At 50.4% G+C, this 22,408-nt stretch overlaps 1 protein-coding gene and 1 non-coding gene across 5 annotated transcripts in view; both read right to left on the bottom strand.

The window, feature by feature from the left end:
* Nucleotides 1–22,408, bottom strand: part of NLGN4X (neuroligin 4 X-linked) — a 338,844-nt gene that overhangs the window by 119,267 nt on the left and 197,169 nt on the right. For 3 of the 4 annotated variants that reach the window (XM_066250179.1, XM_066250181.1, XM_066250180.1), the window contains exons 5-6: nucleotides 22,242–22,301; nucleotides 19,649–19,801 (exon numbers count right to left, since the gene is read on the bottom strand). In XM_066250179.1, coding sequence (XP_066106276.1) covers nucleotides 19,649–19,801; nucleotides 22,242–22,301 — 213 coding nt within the window. The remainder of the gene's footprint in view (nucleotides 1–19,648; nucleotides 19,802–22,241; nucleotides 22,302–22,408) is intronic. The other variant, XM_066250182.1, reaches the window with a different exon arrangement.
* Nucleotides 18,990–19,065, bottom strand: TRNAA-CGC (transfer RNA alanine (anticodon CGC)). The gene has a single exon. It is a non-coding gene; the product is annotated as a tRNA-Ala (tRNA).

Genomic DNA, 22,408 nt, shown 5'->3' with positions numbered 1-22,408 from the left:
GTTACGACTGGTCTATCAGAACCAATCGTGGTTGTAAGTCAAGCACTAGCTGTATTTTTCAATAACGTCACCCATTCTGTCTAGGAAAAATATACAGTAAGCGTCACACCTGACTTAGGCACACCACACTGAACTTACTGAATACCAGAAGATGAACGCAGAGACCATAAATGTTCAAAAAACAAAACAAAACACAAATGACAATGATGTTATGTACAAGAGAGAGAATCGCAATTTCCGTAGTTTCGCTCCGTAAGACGCCCCTGACCATAAGACGCACTGAGGGTTTTAAGGAGGAAAATAAGAAAAAAAAAAATCTGAACCAAATGGTGTGTTAAAATATTGAATAAAATATATCACCATAATATTTCAAGAAGGTAAACTCAACAGCCATATTAACAACCATGATTAGCACTGGTATTAACAAGTGAGAAAAGACTTTTTAATGTTCAAATCCTCTTATAATTGTCCGGGAACCCACAGCACCTAAAAAAAAAAATGAACATTCGCTGCGTCAGATGCACGGGCATTTTCCCCTCCACTTCTGAGGGGAAAAAGTGCATCTATGGAGCGAAAAATAAGGTGAATACAAAAAATAAGACAGGACAATGGGCAGACCCATGCCGACTTGGACGCGTTTGGTGTTTTAAGCATTTATTCACTTGCTGGACTCATCTTTGCCGAAGTCCGTCCTGGTCTTGGTTCCGGGTACTAATTCGGACACTGAGAGCGTGGCGGAATACCCACCGATCACAGTTGGGTTAAACCAGGGGTCCCCAAACTTTTATACAGGGGGCCAGTTCACTGTCCCTCAGACCGTTGAAGGGCCGGACTATAAAAAAAAAACTATGACCAAATCCCTATGCCCACTGCACATACCTTATTTTAAAGTAAAAAAACAAAACAGGAACAAATACAATATTTAAAATAAAGAACAAGTAAATTTAAATCAACAAACTGACCAGTATTTCAGTGGGAACTATGGGCCTGCTTTTGGCTAATGCGATGGTCAATGTGCTCCTCTCACTGACCACCAATGAAAGAGGCGCCCCTTCCAGAAGTGCGGCGGGGGCCTGATAAACGGCCTCTGGGGGCCGCAGTTTGGGGACCCCTGGGTTAAACGGACAGGTCATCCTATAACCACCGAATATAGTTGCATTGGGCGCTGTGGAGACAGGTAAGGGTATACAGGAGGGTTGGGGGAGCCGTTAGCCAATAAGGCAGCTGCTATTGGGTGAGCTGGGGTCAGAGCCAGCCCTGGGCAGGTCACGCAGCCCCCCCCCCCCGCGGGTCAGCTGGCAGAGGACACCAGGGCTGGCATTCAGCCTCTCCGGGCCCCTGAGCCTCCTGCCCTCGCCAACGGCACATGCCGGATGCTCCTCCGAGCCCGCAGGGGTGGGTACACTCCGGGATGATTATTTCAAATGGCAAGAAAGAAGACGAGTGCCGAGACCACGTCTGCGGCAGGACGGACCCTATCCACAGCACGGTGCGTCTGAGACGGCTCGCCCCCCGGGACGGTCACACAGCCCACGGGCGGGGGCCGGTGCTGCGCTCGGAAGACGTGGCCTGGAATTTGGATACAAACACGTGACCGTCTTCTCCCTGCGTGACGGGCACCTGTCTGAGGCCGGCGTCCATGGTCCACGGTAGAGAAAGGTAAGGAGACACTAGAAAGCGTGATTTGCTGATTGGTTTTTTTTGAGACGTTGCTCCTCTCAGGGACCGACTCCCGCCTGCTCTCCTTGCGTGGTTGAATCGTTACAGCCGTGATGGGACCCACGACCTACAACAGCGGTTCTCCACCTTTCTAATGTCGTGACCCCGACATACAGTTCCTCATGAGGCGGTGACCCCAAACCGAAAAAATAATTTTGGTGGCTACTTCATAACTGTAATTTTGCTACAGTTTCGATTCGGAATGTAAATACCTGATAGGCATTATGTATTTTCCGATGGCTACAAGGTCAGAACCGCTGACCTACAAGGTCAGAAAAAGGGAGGGGGGCGTGAAGAACTTTCTAAGGAATTCTGATTTCTCCCTAGTTCCTGGAAGGACAGACCTGCGTCCCCCACACAGAGGAGTCCGACTGTTCGCTGAGTAGCCAGACGGAATGGGATCATCTGAGGGCTGAAATCGGGTCTAGACACCTGCCGGGAAAGCAGGTCTCCCTGTCAGCATGCTGTGCGCAGAGGATGACACTGAAATCACACCCTTCGCTGCTGATCACCGTAAACAAGCCCTGCCTAACGCCAGCCGCTGAGTCAAGCCTCTGAGAAGACCCAGAGCATCTGTCTATTGAGGCTGATAAATGCCAACGGGTTGTAATCAAAACCAGCGACAAGGATGGTCATCATTGCATGTCCCAAGTAAAGACAGACGGTCCTCTGACAGCTGGGTTGCTTCTGAGAGCATCACTTCCACAGGGCATCACAGTCTGATTCCATGGAAGGAATGGGACAAGAAGCAGAGGCTCAGAGACTCTGGATACATTTGTGCTGTTTGTTTGCTGTTGTGTTCTTGTGACAGATACAGAGACAGAGAGAGGGACAGATAGGGACAGAAAGACAGAAACAGAGAGAGATGAGAAACATCAATTCTTCATTGCAGCTCCTTATCTGTTCATTGATTGATTTCTCATATGTGCCTTGACTGTGGGGCTACAGCAGACCGAGTGACCCCTTGCTCGAGCCAGCGACCTTGGGTCCAAGCTGGTGAGCTTTGCTCAAACCAGATGAGCCCATGCTCAAGCTGGCGACCTTGGGGTCTCGAACCTGGGTCCTCCACATCCCAGTCCAACGCTCTTCCACTGCGCCACCGCCAGGTCAGGCGATGCTGGATACATCTGGACCAGTGGGACGGTCTCACAGCAGACGGACCACCTCCTGGGAGAAGTATGTTGGTCCGTAAACTGGGATCCCACTCGGGGCTTTCTCCGCGGCGATCGTGGGGTCTCCTGACATCCCCAAACGGAGAACAGAGTGCTGGTGACTGTCCAGCACTTTCAAGGAGCTGTGGTTTGGTCAGGTGTGCCGACAGGCTGTATGGATCATTCCACTCTAACAACCATTAGCGCAGGAGCCGAGGAGACACGGACATGCAGACAGACAGGTTTTAGAGGAGCAGAAAGCTCACGGAACTTCTGCAAGATCACAGACGGAGCGAGACTTGCCCAGCCTGGGATGCCTTTGCAAGGGGTGTGGCATCAGAAATCGGTGGTCTTTGCTCATTCTCAAAGTTGCCTCCCGGTAGCAGCTTGACGGGCAACCAGTATCACCATAGTCTAAACCAGTGGAAGTCAACCTGGTCCCTACCGCCCACGAGTGGGTGCTCCAGCTTTCATGGTGGGCGGTAGCGGAGCAACCAAAGTAGAAATAAAAAGATAGATGTAACTATAGTAAGTTGTTTTATAAAGATTGACTCTGCCAAATGTAGCGAAAATCTGATATAAAGTACTTGGTAAGTAATTATGATTCTATGCTTTCCCTTGCTGTCACTCTGCTCTATACATTTTATAAAGTAAAGCGACTTCCCTACTTTATAAATCGCCATGACTGTGGAACTGGTGGGCGGTGAGAAAATGTTACTACTCACACAGATACAAAAGTGGGTGGAAGTATAAAGTATAGAAAGGTTGACTATCCCTGGTCTAAACTGATGTTTCCAAACTTTGACACTTCGTGCTGTGCGGCAGGGATGATGACCTAGTGTTGAGAGCTGCTTGTCCACGGAGGACGTTGAGAACATCTTTGGTTTCTACGGTCTAGATGTCACCCCTTCCTGACCTTACGTTGCGGTAACCATAAACGCCCCCAGACGTACCCGCCTGTGCCCTCAGGGGCGAGCTGGTGCCCAGTTGAGAGCTGAAGGTCTGGAGTCATCACAGCATCGATGAGCAGGACCACGCGTGGACCTGGGGCTCATCAGCACCGCTGACTCCCACCTGAAGGGTGCCGGTGCCATGTCTTGCTCTCACAGACACAGCCACCAATGTCCCCAGAGACTGCCAGCTCATAGAGATGGGTCATTTCTGGATTTCTTCGTCGAGGGACGAGTCTGTCCTTGGGAGACCCGCAGAGAGAGCTGAGGCAGGCTCTGCCTCCTCCTCCCATCATCCTCGTTACTATTTAGGTGACAGTGAGGCTGACGATGCTGGAGGGACACCCAGAGAGAAGGCCCTCTGAGCCGGGATGGTAACAGAGCCAGAGCTAGGGGGCCTCCCTGGAGGAGGAGACATTCTTCAGTCCTCTACTACAGAGAGATCTGGCTCAAGAGGAACAGCTTTACCAGGACCAGGTGAGTGCACAGGAGTGGATCCGTTGGAAACCATCCATGATGGGGGGGGGGGGGAGAACAACACAGTATAAAACACAAGGACCAGGTCAGAAGGAACGGCAGCTGGTCGACCCACCCCCAGGTCCCCATTTCACAAGTGTTCAAAGCAAAATTGAGCTTGTGGAATCACTGTCCCTCCCGAAAGACAGAGGGGTCAGAGTGTTAACCCCATGTCAGCCGCGTGAGTCCGCTGTTCGTCCTCTTCCCCGCCCCCTCTTCGTGAAGACGTAAGCCGCGGTCGCCGCCCGGCACCCTGTTTTCTCACTGCAGGCGCGCCCCGTCTGCGGCTGGCCCGGGGAAAGAGGGGTGCAGGCGTTTCAGCCTTGGAGGAGGGATTTGCGACGGAGCAGACTGGACCGGTGTGACCCGTGAGCCTCCACGCCTGCTCTGATCTCGGGCCGGGGTCTCCGCCACACGTGAGGAAGACGGTGACACCGTGTACTGAAACGTGAGGGATGGACAGACTGGATTGGCCGTCTGTTGGTCTACACGTCACTGCAAACCATCTGTAGGGGACCGGAGGTCTCCTGGGACATCTCACACCGGACACGTAGCAAGAACGGAGGGTTGGAGTTAGGCAATCCATGGAGTCCTTGAACCTCTTGTTCTATTTTAAGTGTCTCTTTTTAGCAGAACAGTCGTAAACAGCATATCCGTCAACCAGAACGCAATTGGAGGATGCATCCCATCTTTAGCCATGGGGGGCCCTGCTCCCAGACCGCGCCGTGAGACCCAGTCATACGAGGCTGAGGTTGTGGATCCTTTGGCACTTCTCTGAGATAGGGACCTTGAGGGCCACTGGCTGGCTGGGAAGAGCCTCTACCCTCCTGGCCAAGCCCCGTAGGATGGACTGACCACAGTGGATCTGGTCAAGCGCGCTCATGTTTGCACCACAGTAACCACAACGGAGACATCTGAGATGTCCATGTGGCAGAGGGACACGTTCCTGTGAATCCAGCCACCCTTACGGGTTAAACATGCTTGTCACGTGCATTAACACTGAAGACGTTTGAAGAGGCATGTACCATCGCTGATAAGAAGTTCATAAATTAGCCTGACCAGACAGGGGCACAGTGGATAGAGTCGGACTGGGATGCGGAGGACCCAGGTTCGATACTTCGAGGTCGCCAGCTTGAGCGCGGGCTCATCTGGTTTTAGCAAAAGCTCACCAGCTTGGACCTAAGGTCGCTGGCTTGAGCAAGGGGTCACTCGGTCTGCTGTGGCCCCATAGTCAAGGCACATATGAGAAAGCAATCAATGAACAACTAAGGTGTCGCAACAAAGAATTAATGATTCTCATCTCTGTTCATTCCTGTCTGTCTGTCCCTCTCTCTGACTCTGTTTCTGCCGCAAAAAAAAAAAAAAAAAGTTCGTAAATTAACTAACGCCGAAAACGATACCTTCTTGGACACTGGCTGTGCTGGACACACTTGATTTTGAAAATCTGTTCCGACGTTATTCCTGTGTCACCAGAGCTTTGTCACCGGTCCTCCGATGGGCGAGTGAGTCATTTCAAATAACCCCTCACATAGCAGCTACGCTGCTACCGGACTCTCTCCACTCTCACTGGGTAAATGAAAGGACATATGTGGGCGAGGTCCGTGATGCGTATTCACCAGAAATGAGCATTCCCAGGAAGGTATTGTCCATTCTGCCTTGGGGGTCACCTCAGGCACAAAACTTCTGCTCCTGCATGAAGAAGGCAGTCTGACACGATGGTGTCACAGGACCACGCTTCCTCAGCCCCAGGACACGCCAACACATGGAATGGCAACACTGGATACTCCTGTACCTAAATCTACACACGAACAGGCGTGCGCCTCAGTAGTGATCCCTTTGGGGAACTGAGGTATCCAGGGGTGAGGAGTGTCATCCAAAAAAAAAAAATCCGTGCCGCCCCCGTGGGACCTCAGAATGGCACCCTCGTTGGAAGGGACTCTTTGTAGACGGAAGCGGTTAAGAATCTCAATGTGGCCCTGGCCGGTTGGCTCAGCGGTAGAGCGTCGGCCTGGCGTGCGGGGGACCCGGGTTCGATTCCCGGCCAGGGCACACAGGAGAAGCGCCCATTTGCTTCTCCACCCCTCCCCCTCTCCTTCCTCTCTGTCTCTCTCTCCCCCTCCCGCAGCCAAGGCTCCGTTGGAGCAAAGATGGCCCAGGCGCTGGGGATGGCTCCTTGGCCTCTGCCCCAGGCGCTAGAGTGGCTCTGGTCGCAGCAGAGCGACGCCCCGGAGGGGCAGAGCATCGCTCCCTGGTGGGCAGAGCGTCACCCCTGGTGGGCGTGCCGGGTGGATCCCGGTTGGGCGCATGCGGGAGTCTGTCTGACTGTCTCTCCCCGTTTCCAGCTTCAGAAAAATACAAAAAGAATTTCAACGTAGGCTCATTCCTCCATCTCGGTTGCCCTAAGTCCAACGATGGGCTTCCTTATAAGATGAGGAGAGACACAGACACAGAGGAGAAGCCACGTGGGGACGGAGGCAGAGACGGGAGGGAGGCGGCTACCAGCCCGGGGACGCCTGCAGCCCTACGAGCTGGGAGAGGCAGGGGGGGACCCTCCCCAGGAAAGCGAGCCCGCCCTGGAAAACCTTACTCGCTGGCTTCTCGTCTTTAAGACTGTTGAGAGAAACCTCGCAACCTCCGTTGTGTTAAAGTCACATGTTTGTGGTCATTTGTCATGGCCACCCTAGAAAAATGACGACACAGAGACATTAGGGTCATCTGAAAAGCTTGGCTGCCAGTCACTGACAACAGTTTGGAACAGCTCTTGTCAAAATAAAATAAAATAAAATCACAGTTGCCGTCTTATTATCCTGTTGTTCGAAACCCCCACAGAGAAAGCTAGAGGGGAGAAGCATCGCGGACATGCCCCAGTGTTACAGTCTGGGTCTGTTTCCACAGCTCTCAAACAGTAATAAAAACAGAAAGATGGGCAGATGGTTCAATAATTTTTTTTTTTTAAACAGGGACAGAGAGAGAGAGAGTCAGAGAGAGGGACAGACAGACAAGAACGGAGAGAGATGAGAAGCATCAATCATCAGTTTTTCGTTGCGACACCTTAGTTGTTCACTGATTGCTTTCTCATAGGTGCCTTGACCGTGGGGGCTGCAGCAGACCGAGTGACCCCTTGCTCGAGCCAGCGACCTTGGGTCCAAGCTGGTGAGCTTTGCTCAAACCAGATGAGCCCGCGCTCATGCTGGCAACCTCGGGGTCTCAAATCTGGGTCCTCCGCATCCCAATCCGATGCGCTATCCACCGCGCCATCGCCTGGTCAGGCTGCTCAATATTTTTTTTAACCGTGAGGTCTCCATTCCAGATCAGAGCTGTCTCCATGTGAGCTAGCAGAGACCTTTCGTGAGGACAGAGCCCTAATTCATGACATTGGCATTTGTCGTCTAAGGTGTCTTGTTTTTTTTTCCTTTTTTTTTTCGAGGAAAACAGAACATCCCAGATTTGAGAAAAGGGAACAGCTGTCAAGTGTAAGAGAAAATAAACATATTTTTTTCCATAAAACCAGGCATTCGCAGATTCTGACAACCAGGAATTCATTCACGCTGCAATAAAAAAATAAATAAAAAGAAACGTTGAAGTCCATTCATATTCTCTCGTGGAATCAGCCGTTTCGCAATGTGATGTTAAATGCACGCTGGCCACGGACCGTGTGGAAGGTGTGGATGACCTGGTAGGCACGCTATCAGGGAAGGCGGTGTGAGCGCTGACCCCAGCTCCCAGGATGTCCGGAAGGTGTGGGTGACCTGGCAGGTATTCCCTTGGGGAAGGCGGTGTGAGCACTGACCCCAGGTCCCAGGATGTCTGGAAGGTGTGGATGACCTGACAGGCATGCATGCGGTCGGGGAAGGCGGTGTGAGTGCTGACCCCAGCTCCCAGGATGTCTGGAAGGTGTGGGTGACCTGGCAGGTACGCATGTCATTGGGGAAGGCGGTGTGAGTGCTGACCCCAGCTCCCAGGATGTCCGGAAGGTGTAAGTGACCTGGCAGGTACGCATGTCATTGGGGAAGGCGGTGTGAGTGCTGACCCCAGCTCCCAGGATGTCCAGAAGGTGTGGATGACCTGGCAGGTACGCATGTCATTGGGGAAGGCGGTGTGAGTGCTGACCCCAGCTCCCAGGATGTCTGGAAGGTGTGGGTGACCTGACAGGTACGCACGTCATTGGGGAAGGCGGTGTGAGTGCTGACTCCAGCTCCCAGGATGTCTGGAAGGTGTGGATGACCCGGCAGGTACGCATGTCATTGGGGAAGGCGGTGTGAGTGCTGACTCCAGCTCCCAGGATGTCTGGAAGGTGTGGATGACCCGGCAGGTACGCATGTCATTGGGGAAGGCGGTGTGAGTGCTGACCCCAGCTCCCAGGATGTCTGGAAGGTGTGGGTGACCTGGCAGGTACGCATGTCATTGGGGAAGGTGGTGTGAGTGCTCACCCCAGCTCTCAGGATGTCCGGAAGGTGTAGATTACATAGCAGGTACACACACTGTTAGAGAAGGCGGTGTGACTTCTGACCCCAGCTCTCAGGGTGCTCAAAACTCGGTGACGGGGAGTGTTATCCACAGGAAGAAATGAAGCCACACGCTCACCGGCAGGCCTATGCGGTTCAAGGTGAGCTCAGGAGCAGACACTTCTCTGCAGGGCTCACTTCATTCTCAGAGTGCAGGACAGAGAGAAGCTTGCTGCTGCCTCATGCGTGCTTCCCACCAGGGGACACTTAGCCACACCTGAGGGCGCTCCTGGTTGTCAACACGGGGTGGGAAGGTGTCCCTGGCCCCTCATGCGTGGGGCCACGGATGATGCTCAACGCCCTACGGTGCCCAACACAGACACCCACGGGTTAGAGACATCCACCCCAAAACGTCAGCGGCACCCAGACTTGGAAATCACAAAATCAATCACATACTGAAGCACGAGGCAGGGCAAGCCCTTACCAAGGACCCAGCATTGTTGAGAAATGACACGACTCTTTTGGATAAATTCAGACAAAGCATAGCACAAACTGTAGCAAAGTTCTTCACGCTGTCATACCTCAAAGCCAGTTCCACAGGGGTCACCGCACGACATCACACTACGCATTCTGTGATGTGTCTGCTCTTTCCAAAACTGCTCTGCCAGCTCCAATTCAAATCTTGGGTTTATTTTTTTTAATTAATTAATTTATTATCATTATTTCATATTAAAGTGAGAGGAGGGGAGGCAGAGAGACAGACTCCCACAAGTACCCCAACAGGGATCCCCCTGGTAAGCCCCTTATGGGGTGATGCTCTGCCCATCTTGGGCCATTGCTCCGCTGTTTGGCAACTGAGCTATTCTTAGTGCTTGAGGCAGAAGCCACGGAACCATCCTCAGCACGCGGGGGCCAACTCACTTGAATACACTGAGCCACGGCTGCAGGAGGGGATGGGGGGGGAGGGTAGAGAAGCAGATGGTTGCTTCTCCTGTGTGCCCTGACTGGGTATCGAACCCAGAACATCCACATGCTGGGCCAACACTCTACCCCCGAGCCAAGCGGCTAGGAGGAAATCTTGGATTTTTTTTTTGCAACAAATGCAGTGTTTCTCTGGGAGACAATGTCATGCTTAGGTCTGGAGTGAAATGTGTCACTTTGTAATAATGCATTCATCCTACCCACATCATAGGGCACATCTGTATTTCCAGAGAATCTGAACCTGTAACATGCACACCTGTTGTACTAAAGAGTATGAAAAACAATGTATACAGTATCAAATAGTGGGAAAAAATCAACACAACCTTGCAATTGATCTATCTGTATAAAGACACCAGCTCACCCACCTCGTCTAATGGCTGTTAACAGCATACCATTGTTGCATTTAGTGTTCTAAATTCTTTCCTAATGTTTTCACAATGGCAATGGCACATTTCATTTTAAAAAAAGCTATTATTATCGCTAATCAAAGCACACACAACCGTAAGCATTAGCTCCCACTTCCGCAATCAATATGCCACAAGGCAATTTTATCTGAAAATAGGTTTATGTTGCAAATGCAGAGTGCTCTCTGCCCTAGATGTGTTTGTGTTTCAGTGGCGCTTTTCAAGAAATTCACTTGGGGCCTGACCAGGCGGTGGCACAGTAGCATCAGACTGGGATGCGGAGGACCCAGGTTTGAGACCCCGAGGCGACCGGCTTGAGTGTGGGCTCATCTGGCTGGAGCATGGGCTCACTAGCTTGAGCGTGGGGTCAGTGGCTTGAGCAAGGGGTCACTGGCTTTGCTGTACCCCCCCCCCGTCAAGGCACATATGAGAAAGCAATCAATGAACAACTAAGGTGTCGCAACAAAGAATTGATGCTTCTCATCTCTCTCTCTTCCTGTCTGTGTGTCCCCATCTGTCCCTCTCTTTGTCTCTGTCTCTCTCTCTCGCTTAAAAGAAAATTCACTTGGAACCCACCCCTTGTATCATTTGGGGTTCGTCTTCATAAAGCCAATGACTTCTTAATTTATAGTTTTGCAACAACAAAAAAAAATGAAAAAACGAAAAACAAAAATTTAGTCTAGGACTGAATTTTCCCCTTGTGGTATTAATGTTATAGGGGTGTGCACATTCATTTTGAGTTTCTTATAAAGCACATAATTCCAGCTTGTTGGACAAAAGTGGAAGGAAGGAAGGAAGGAAGGAAGGAAGGAAGGAAGGAAGGAAGGAAGGAAGGAAGGAAGGAAGGAAATTGATCTGCAGGCCGGGGTGTGCGTAGCTGTGAGTATTCCAGCCTCAGCAGTCTGTAAACTTCCCACTGTTTTTTTCAAGATGTTTCCATTACCTGGCTTGAAATAGCTAACTTCCTTGAATACAGCTGGGGGAAGGGAGAAAGGCCACGAGTTATTGATCATTTAGGGATTGTTTAAAAACGGTTTCCCTCACAGGATCATCAGCAGCTTCTTCATTCCTGGGTCATCCCAATCAAGCAAATGTATTTTGGGTTTTTGATGCTTCTCATTGAAAGTTTCCAAATTTCCCCAGTTCACAAATCCTCTCTTATTTTCCCTTAGAATGGTGCTCCTCTGACCACAACCATCTCATGCCAACAGACAACACCTCGTAAAATTAAATAAAACCATCAACCCTTCGCACAATACCTGGACAAGTCCGACGAGAAAAATGACAGAAAGGAGAAAAAAGTGATGTGCTCCCTTGACAGGGAATCCTCTTAAAGAGACCCTGCTTTGAACGCAAACATTTCCAGGAAAGAACATTTTTTTATTATTATTCAGTGATAGGTGGGGAGGCAGAGACAGACTCCCACGTGCACCCCAACCGGGATTCACCCGGCAAGATGGCTAGGGGCCGATGTTCTGCCCATCTTGGGCCGTTGTGTGGCAACTGAGCTATTTTTAGCACCTGAGGTGGAGCCCACAAAGCCATTCTCAGCACCGAGGGCCAACTGGCTCAAACCAATTGAGCCACAATCACCACCGTGCGCCGCTGTGAATGAATAACCAAGGACCCACTCTGAGGACGCACAGGTATACCTCGGCGTACCCCAATCCTGTATCTGCACCCACAGCAAGTGCGTCTGACACACGTGGGTGCCGTTAAAGAATCTCAGCCTGCCGCCGGCGTGGCATTAATATTCCTACGTCCTGCTGTAGACGAGCTGATTCACAGTTGACACTGTGGCCCGGCTGACGGGCAGGACTCGGAAGAAAGAGCCGCCACTCTGGTTTCGGGGAGACCTGGGGCCCAGCCTCAGCATGGACACCCACCCACTGGAGCACTCACTGTGAGTCACTTCCAGTGCCTGCCGTGAGCCTGGTGTCCTCACAGGGAAGATGTCTGTGAGCCCCTCCCAGGATTCACCCGGCAAGATCGCTAGGGGCCCATGTTCTGCCCATCTGGGGCCGTTGTGTGGCAACCGAGCTATTTTTAGCACCTGAGGTGGAGCCCATGAAGCCATACTTAGCACTGAGGGACAACTGGCTCAAACCAATCGAGCCATAATCACCACCGTGCACCACTGTGAGTAAATAACCGAGGACCCACTCTGAGGAACACACAAGAACACCATGGCATACCCCCAATCCTGTATCTGTACCCACAGCAAGTGCATCTGACACACATGGGTGCCGTTATAGAATCTCAGCCTGCCGCGGGCTTGGCATTAGTATTCCTACGTCCTGCTGTAGATGAGCTGATTCACAGTGGACACCGCGGTGGGCCAGCAGACGGGCAGGACTCGGAAGAAAGAGCCAGCCGCCACTCTGGTTTCAGGGAGACCTGGGGCCCAGCCTCAGCACGGACACCCACCCACTGGAGCACTCACTGTGAGTCACTTCCAGTGCCTGCCGTGAGCCTGGTGTCCTCACAGGGAAGATGTCCATGAGCCCCTCCCAGGATTCACCTGGCAAGATCGCTAGGGGCCAATGGTCTGCCCATCTGGGGCCGTTGTGTGGCAACCGAGCTATTTTTAGCACCTGAGGTGGAGGACACAAAGCCATCCTCAGCACTAAGGGCCAACTGGCTCAAACCAATCGAGCCGCAGACAGCACTGTGCACCACTGTGAATGAATAACCAAGGACCCACTCTGAGGAACACACAAGAACACCATGGCATACCCTCAATTCTGTATCTGCACCCACAGCAAGTGAGTCTGACACACATGGGTGCCATTATAGAATCTCAGCCTGCCGCCGGCATGGCATTAGTATTCCTACATCCTGCTGTAGACGAGCTGATTCACAGTGGACACCGCGGTGGGCCAGCAGACGGGCAGGACTCGGAAGAAAGAGCCAGCCGCCACTCTGGTTTCAGGGAGACCTGGGGCCCAGCCTCAGCACGGACACCCACCCACTGGAGCACTCACTGTGAGTCACTTCCAGTGCCTGCCGTGAGCCTGGTGTCCTCACAGGGAAGATGTCCGTGAGCCCCTCCCAGGATTCACCTGGCAAGATCGCTAGGGGCCAATGGTCTGCCCATCTGGGGCCGTTGTGTGGCAACCGAGCTATTTTTAGCACCTGAGGTGGAGGACACAAAGCCATCCTCAGCACTGAGGGCCAACTGGCTCAAACCAATCGAGACACAATCACCACCGTGCACCACTGTGAGTCACTTCCAGCGCTTTCCGTGAGCCCGGTGTCCTCGCAGGGAAGATGTCCGTGAGCCCCTCCCAGGGAGCCGTCGGTCACATAAGATCTCCAGGCACGCCTTGCTGATCAGGATGCAAGCGTGTCCGGGGCTCAATCAAGCACACACTCAGCACCCCGCTGGAGTAGAGACGAAAATCCACCTGCAGCATGCCTGAGGCATCACAGCATAGAAATGTGATACCTCTGTGGTCAGCGGCCAGTACCCGTCTGAATAGCTAGTGATATTGATACAATGTCCACTCAGAGTACTAAGAAGGGAAATTAGAAGGTGGTTGGTCATATCCGTTGGCAGCCCGGGGGGCCACCAAGCTTCCTGGCTCTCAAACCACTGCACCTTGATAGAATACGGACAAGTCACCGGCTTGCAAAGAACGGCAGGCTACCCAACCGGACAGAGAGCACCGTGTGACTCAAAATCACACTGAAATGAACGTCTTGACCTAGGGACGGAGACTCAAGCCTCAGACGTCACAAAAACAGTGCGCAGACTGGAGATAGCGTGTGAGGGGACAGAGAGGGGACAGTGACACGTGACAATGTCTGAGATGTCGTCCCCCCCCCCGCTCCAGAGGCACCAGGGATCTTTGGACAAGCGCCCCGAAGAAGGGCAGACTGAATAATAGGACTCGAGTTCGGGATGGACTCCGGTGAACGCCTCAGCCCTCCCTGAGTGGGCATACATGATCAGTTGATAGCTCTGGTGATAAATATTAATAATAATAATTCTCCTCTGAGGATAGGTCATCAGTTGACAGTGCTGATGATACCGCCCGTTTGCCTGGGACGAACCCAGTTTATTGATAACAGATTGTAAAGCCAGTAGCCAGGGCCACCATCACGGCAGCCGCCTGGCCCATGCAGGTTCGCATTGGATTCGGACAGTCGGTAAAGAAACAACGGAGCCGAAAACTGGTGGGCCATCATCTTTAATCCTAGCTTGCACCCGGCGGGCAAGTAAAAACACACACTGGGCTCCAAAACCCACTCACATTCAGTGCACACAAAGCTACTGATTTATCTGAGTTTCCTAGAATCAAAGGTTCCTAGCTCACCAGACTTATTCACCTCTGTTCCTCATCTCCTTCTTTCTCTCTGCACAAACTGGCTTCTCACTCAACACTCTGCCATCTTGGCTGCTTCTCCTGGCCTCCTCCACGTGGCCTTTCTCTGCTCTCTGCTCTCTAACGCTAATCCCAGGAACCAAGAGAGCAAGCTCCCGTTCTGCCCCCATTTTTATACTGTAGAAATCAAAACCCTTAATCCAATATATAAAACAGGGAAAGTCTCCAATACAAAGTCACCCATCTGGGGCATGATGGGATTGCATCACCCCATTATCAAAAAGGGTGGGAAAGGCTTAGTCCTAAAACCAAGCCCCAGGCTACAAGGATCTTGCCTGCCCACAGCCCGCCCCCAACACACGCTAATATCACTTGGGCGACGGCTTCCATGTGGGCAGCGCCATCTTTAACAAAGTGAGCATAATATATTTTATCTGCCCAACACAGATGAACGGCCGGCCGTGTGTCCTGGCCTTGCCAATCACTCACGTGGGCGGGGCCTCACGAGACCTTGTCACTGTTCTGATTAGAGAACGCATTCCTACCTCAAACAACCACTGTGAAGACCCTGTCATAGATATCACAAGGTAAGTGTCTTACAGTTCTATTTTTCAATTAAGGTGGTTCCATTTAGATGAAGGCATCTGATGGGACAGTAAGCCATTACCTATGTGGTCAGCGGCCATTACCCATCTGAATAGATAGTGATATTGATACAATGTCCACTGAGAGTAATAAGAAGGGAAATTAGAAGGTGATTGGTCACATCCGTTGGCAGCCCGGGGGCCACCAAGCTTCCTGGCTCTCAAACCACTGGACCTTGATATAACAGGGACAGTCACCGCCTTGCCAAGAACAGCAGGCTACTCACCAGCTTCTGCAGAGACCCAGGAGAAACTAGCTGGTGTTCTCAATGTCCCAGCACGGACTTGGACTTCAGGAAGACCCTCTTCCATTTCTGTTGCCTTTTTTAAAAGAAGAAATCTGTGTTCTTTCTAAGCCACCATCCATTTTGACCGCCTGTCCTTTGAACCCTCTCTTTTTGGTAGAATAACAACACTGGCGACGCTGTTAAATATAATAATTATAATAATAATGATCTGTAACAATACAGTGTGTCCGTAAAGTCATGGTGCACTTTTGAGAGGTCACAGGAAAGCAACAAAAGACGATAGAAATGGGAAATCTGCACCAAATAAAAGGAAAACCCTCCCAGTTTCTGTAGGATGATGTGGCAGCATGTGCGCATGTGCAGATGATGACGTCACACCGTGTATACAGCAGAGCAGCCCATGGCCATGCCAGTCGAGATGTGGATGGTAAAGAGGACAGTTCAGTGTGTTCTGTGGCTTGCTCAATTCGAATCCGTGACCAAAGTGCCACGTGAATATCGGCGCGTTTATAACGAAGCGCCACCACATAGGAATCACATGCCTCGGTGGGATAAGCCGTTGAAGGAAACCGGCAGTTTGGTGGAGAAACCCCGTTCTGGTAGGCCATCAGTCAGTGACGAGTCTGTAGAGGCTACACGGGATAGCTACCTAAGGAGCCCTAAAAATTCTGTGCGTGAGCCCACATCGAACTGCACTGAATAAGTGTGAAACTGGGAGGGTTTTCCTTCTATTTGGTGCAGATTTCACATTTCTATCGTCTTTTGCTGCTTTCCTGTGACCGGTCAAAAGTGCACCATGACTTTAGGGACACATTATACTTCTCCTCTCCGAAACAGGAAGATGCCACCTATAGGCACGCGTGACGTTTGGAAGAAAAACACCCCAATGTCTTCTGCTAAACACACATCCACCTGTTCACTCCCAAACCGATCACCGGAATAATAACCACGGTGCCACGTGGGGCCATTTTACTTGGCGATCCCTGAAATCTCAGGGTGTCGGTGAAAAGTCTGCCACTACGTCTGAGGACAACGGGCGTGATTTCCTGGAAGCCAGACGGGAACGGTGGCTAAAAACGGCGTTCCGGGGAGGGTGGTGGGGCCAGGGAGAAACGCAGGCTCCGTGACCCAGATAAACTGCACCCCCCCCCCCGTTTTGAAAGCCCTGTGGCACCCTCTCATCTGCAGACTTGGCCCAAGGCTTTGCTGCCGTCCAATCAAAGGGGGTCTCTGTCACCTCCTCAGAGCTGCCACTGCGGCTCACGGGCAGAATGTCAATAGACCGGCGGCTAAATGACCTCTTTCATCTGTCTGCCTCTGGGAGCATGGCTCCCCATTTCCTCCGCCATTCCTCCTTCAACCCCCCCCCCCCAAAGACAACAGGTAAGACTTAACGCTGTTTAGAGGAGACACATTCCCCGCCCGGGGAAGCTCTTTCTTCCTCTCCCGTTTCTGAAAACCACCAAAGTCCGGGACCCTGTCAGACAAATCTACATCCCTTTCCGAGATCAGCACTTAATTCACCCACCCGGGAGCCCCTTGGGTGGGAGAGATCACCCCTCCCAGGTGTGTCCCAGGGGTTAAATCCATTTCTGTTAAAACGGAGCCTTTTTAGGGAACAGCCTCTCTCCCTGGCCAGCACACACAGGAGGGGGCTTTTGTTGTTCCTGCCAGAGGGAGAAGTTGTTCAATTACCATTTGTTTCATTCAGAAAACGGCTCTGGGAGCCCACCCCCTTCTTAGTGTTGGGACTTTCTGAGACACTGCCCCTTTGACGGGGCTCCCTGCGGCCCCCTGGGGTCCTGTTTCCTCTCTCCCCACCCCCTGCCTCTTTGTTAGAATAGACCTTTTTTTGTAAAAGATCAAGAAACACGATTTCCTGTTTGAAACAAGAGTGGCTGGAGCCAGGAGTGTAGGGCGAGAGGGAGGGGGGGGCAGGCTGTCATCATCCCTGGGAGAAATTTGTCATTAACAGGGAGAAATGTGTCATCTCAGAGAGAAATGAGCTGCAGCTAGCTCCCAGGAAACCATGGGGGAAAAAAAAAACCCACAATCACAAAAGAAGAAGAAGAAGAAAAAAAAAACCAAGATAAAATAAAATCACACTCAGATGGAAGACTTTTGTTTTCCTTCAAAACCAAAGGGCGACCTCTTCCCGAGGGGTGACTTCGCAAACATCTGGGAGCGGGGGTCTCCTTCCTACCTTTAGGAACTCATTGGCACGACTCACCCCTCAGTTCTGGGGGGTGGGGGTCTTTTCCAGGTGAATGTTTTCCTAGGCGTACAGGGGATAAAAATTAAAAAAAAAAAATCTCGAAACGAAAACATCAACTAGAAGGAAGAAATAAAATGTTCTCGGTAGAATCTGTCTACTTAGAGAGAACACGTTCGGCCGTAGTTCCTGTGTGACAAGCTCTGTGAATCCATTTTATTTCACCTGCGATATCTGACAGTCGGTCCCGTCCGGTTGGCTCAGGGGTAGAGCACCGGCCCAGTGTGTGGATGTCCCGGTTCGCACAGAGTTGCAGGCGAGGGACAGGACCCCCTCCTCCCTTAAGTGGACACAGGGAGGCTGACAAACAGGATGCTCCAGGTCACGACCCCCTGGGCATCCGGGTGACTAACCCAGGTGTGGCAGGTTCCCAAGTTTACTAACAGTTAATCTTACAGAACTCACTGAAAGATACATTGTTCCTTGATGACCACCAGCCCCCACCCTCAAATCCCCAATTTAACCCGACCTGTTAAGAGAACCAGGGGCTGCTTGCTCTCCCTTAAAAGAGAGACAGCCGGCAGATTTTCTCTCAATAAAGCCTGTTACACTGGTCTTTCGGACCCTGAGTGATTTTTATCAGATTCCAGGCCAGGGCACACAGGAGAAGCGCCCATCTGCTTCTCCGCCCTTCCCCCTCTCACTTCTCTCTCTCTATTTTCCTCCTGCAGCCATGGCTCTGTTGGAGTAAGGTGTCCCCGGGTGCTGAGGACGGCTCTATCCTGTCCACCTCAGGTGCTAAGAAGAGCACCATTGCTGAGCAACAGAGGAGCACTCCAGCGTGGCAGAGCATTGCCCCCTAGTGGGGTTGCCAGGTGGATTCCAGTCAGGGTGCAGGTGGGAGTCTGTCTCTCTGCCTCCCCTCTCAAACGGAATTTAAAAAATATATATATTTGACCATCACCACCTCGTGACATGCTGATCTCTCTGTCACAACCACATTATCAAAAATTCAATTGGCTGCTTCATATCAATGGCATTTTTTTTTTTTTGCCTTCAAAACACATACTTTTTAACAGGCCAAGGAATATCTTTTTTTTTTTTTTTTTTTTTTCTGAAGCTGGAAACGGGGAGAGACAGTCAGACAGACTCCCACATGCGCCCCACCAGGATCCACCCGGCACGCCCACCAGGGGGTGATGCTCTGCCCCTCCGGGGCGTCGCTCTGCAGCGACCAGAGCTACTCTAGCGCCTGGGGCAGAGGCCAAGGCGCCATCCCCAGCGCCCGGGCCATCTTTGCTCCAATGGAGCCTTGGCTGCGGGAAGGGAAGAGAGAGACAGAGAGGAAGGAGGGGGGAGGGGTGGAGAAGCAAATGGGCGCTTCTCCTAAGTGCCCTGGCCGGGAATCGAACCCGGGTCCTCCGCACGCGAGGCCGACACTCTACCGCTGAGCCAACTGGCCAGGGCCAAGGAATACCTTATTTGTGAGCTGTGCAACACACCACAAGCCACCCTAGAAGGCAAACCTCAAAGCAACCCCCTAAAAGATGTATTTCTACAACACCCAAGTGGAGAAAAATGGGTGACAGAGACCCCCAACAATGGACACGCCTCTTGAACTTCCATGAACAAAAGCCAAGGTCTCTCCCTTGCCGTCCCACGTGCGAGCAAACGGAAATAAGAGTGAAAAGTTCTATTGCATTCACAGCAACGCCCGCCGAGTCACAAACACAGTCTGCTAAAAAAAAAAAAAAAAAATGAGGCGAAAGCTCTCCCAGGTCAGTAGACACCACAGAACGACTCAACCACAGGAGAGAGAGCGAGCGAATGTGGCTGTCATCACCGTCATCACCAGAAAACAGATCCCGCCCGTCAGGGAGGGCTTCACAAGTAGATAGGCTGGGGAGGAGGGTGACCCCATTGTCATGGGTCCGTCCCCACTGCGCTAAAAAGCAGACCTTCCTCATGCCTCCGGGCATAGCCTTCCCCTCTTCCCTCCCTCCACCCCCCCCCCCCCCCCCCGCCCTGGCCCCGGGAGGGCGTCACTCACCTAAAATGCCCAGCCGGTAGTTGACGGTGATGACGATGACGTTGCCGTAGCTGGCCAGGATGCTGCCGTCAATGATGTTCCCGGTGCCCTCCATGTACGATCCGCCGTGGATGTACACCATCACCGGCTTCTTGCTGCTCTGCTCATGGATGTCTGGCAGGGGAGGAAAGTGAGGAGACACGAGAGAGAGAGAAAGAGAGAGAGAGAGAGAGAGTCACGCACCACGCACAGACAGAGGACACCGGTTCCCATCCCTACCTTCGACCTGACTCCAATCACACGTCTGTGTTTTGTTTTTTTTTAATTACACACGGCTTGAGAAAAGGGTTGATGTCACTACAGAGGAGAGGCAGATGGACATCTGTAGGCAGATGTGTGTTTATGGGTGGATCTAACACACACACACACACACACACCCTGCAAAAAAAAAAAATGAAGGATTTAGATGAGATGTGGCTTCCCTGAACAGCGCCCAAACTCTAAGACAGGGGTCCCCAAACTACGGCCCGCGGGCCACCTGAGGCCATTTATCCGGCCCCCGCCGCACTTCCGGAAGGGGCACCTCTTTCACTGGTGGTCAGTGAGAGGAGCACATTGACCATCTCATTAGCCAAAAGCAGGTCCATAGTTCCCATTGAAATACTGGTCAGTTTGTTGATTTAAATTTGCTTGTTCTTTATTTTAAATATTGTATTTGTCCCTGTGTTTGTTTGTTTTTTTACTTTAAAATAAGATATGTGCAGTATGCATAGTGATTTGTTCATAGTTTTTTTTTTATAGTCCGGCCCTCCAACGGTCTGAGGGACGGTGAACTGGCCCCCTGTGTCAAAAGTTTGGGGACCCCTGCTCTAAGAGATGACTCAAATGGAAGAGGCTCCAGGCATCCGTGACAATATGAATTTTTGACCATCGAAGTGAGTGTGAAATTGAGATGGAATGTGATCACCTCGTTTTAGTATGAGTGCCCCGGTCCGTGAAGAGAACATAAGGACATAAGAACAGCGGGGAATCCGCAGTGTGGTCAGTTTAGGGCAATGGCCAGAGCTAGATGTGTGGTTAAAAATGATCTCCGGGTCAGAGGTGAGGAAAGACATGATGAACACGGAACCAAAGATGACGTCCGAGCAAATGCTGTGGCTCTAAGTCAACTGTTGGCAGGCAACAGGTTGACATATTTGAGTGCTCAAAAAGAAAAACCAAAAAAAAAAAAAAGAAAAAAAGAAAAAGAGCTGTGGTGAAAAACAAACAAACAAAAAAAAGATACCAGATTTGAACGAGAACAAAAAAACAGAAAAGAGATGTGGTTAAAAAAAAAAAAAAGACACAAGATTTCAACATCGAGATACTGTTACAGAAATGCTATCTATTTCCACAGGGACAGTCAAGTCTCACTGGGATTTGGCAACAATGAGCGCGCCCTTAGTGGTGACTGTGTCATTTGATGGAACAATGATGTGAAGACAACATTTTAACGGGGGTGGGGGGAGGGGAGGGTGGTGGTGTGTGATAAGAATGGAGACACCCGTGTGTCCATTGGTGGATCCTGCTTCTTGAAAACTTCTGGTGGAAATTGAAATGTTCATCATCCTTTAAGGTTACAGTTCATATTGAAGAAGTCTGACCTTAACTATAATTATTTCTGGATATATCTATCTATCTATCTATATATTATATATATTATATATATTTTACATATATATTATATATATATATATACATACATCTGGGGATGTATGCAGATCTGTTTATGGGTGTATCTAATGCACCCCCCCCAAAAAAATGAAGGATTTAGACAAAATATGGCTTCCCTGAACAGCGCCCAAACTCTATGACTCAAATGGAACATGCTCCAGGCATCCGTGACAACATTAATTTTTGATTATCAAAGTGAGTGTGAAATCAAGATGAAATGTGATCACCTCATTTTAGTATGATATATAGTTAAATATATATATATTATATATATATATATAATCTCATTAGCTTTCTCCATATGTGTGTGTGTACGTGTCAATAATTTATGTATATTTTTTTCACTTTGGTGAAATGTCAGTTCCTCCCCCCTGAAAAAAAAAAATTGTTCTACTGAGGTGTCTTGCAGAGTGTTGCAAATAAGACCAAAGCTTCCAAATACAACAAGAACTGACAGAATAACATTGGAAGAAAAGGAAGAAAAGAAAAAAAAAATACATGCATGTGCTTTTAAGTTTTCACTTTCTCTTCTGGTGATCAAGCCAAAAAGAAAAAAGAAGAAAAAAAAAAGAAAAAATAGAGTGGAGTTCCTTGTAAAGCACATTTTGTTATTCAGTTCATATTTAGAAATAAAGGGTTTTATGTGTCCTCTGACGGGTCATGTGAGGTAATCAATAACGGTCACCAGGATTAAAAATGGCAGTGGTTCCCAAAAGAAGAAGAGAAGAAAAGAAAAAAAAAACACCAACGTGTACCAATGTCAGGAAAAGGGAGGAAAAACAGGTTGGAATGAAAAAGAAGAAAAAAAAAGGGAAAAAAGAGATAGATATAAAATCATGCATCAGGATCGAGCTTTGGAAAAAAAATACCAAAAAAATACCAAAAAAATAAAAAAAAATACCTTCATCGTCACCACGGTCATTACTGGTGATATCATCAGCGTTTTTCTTACTGCTGGCTCCTGGGGTCGTACGGAGAAGGAAAATAAAGGGAAAAAGAATTCAAAAACAACAAGTTTGCAAAAAATTTCAGAGCAGAGAGAGCGCCAAACCACCCAGTAAAGGAAAA

The sequence above is a fragment of the Saccopteryx bilineata genome, chromosome X (genome assembly GCF_036850765.1).
Source record: "Saccopteryx bilineata isolate mSacBil1 chromosome X, mSacBil1_pri_phased_curated, whole genome shotgun sequence".
Lineage (NCBI taxonomy): Eukaryota > Metazoa > Chordata > Mammalia > Chiroptera > Emballonuridae > Saccopteryx > Saccopteryx bilineata.
Note: the sequence above shows the minus strand (reverse complement) of the source record. Positions and strands in the feature narration are given on the sequence as shown.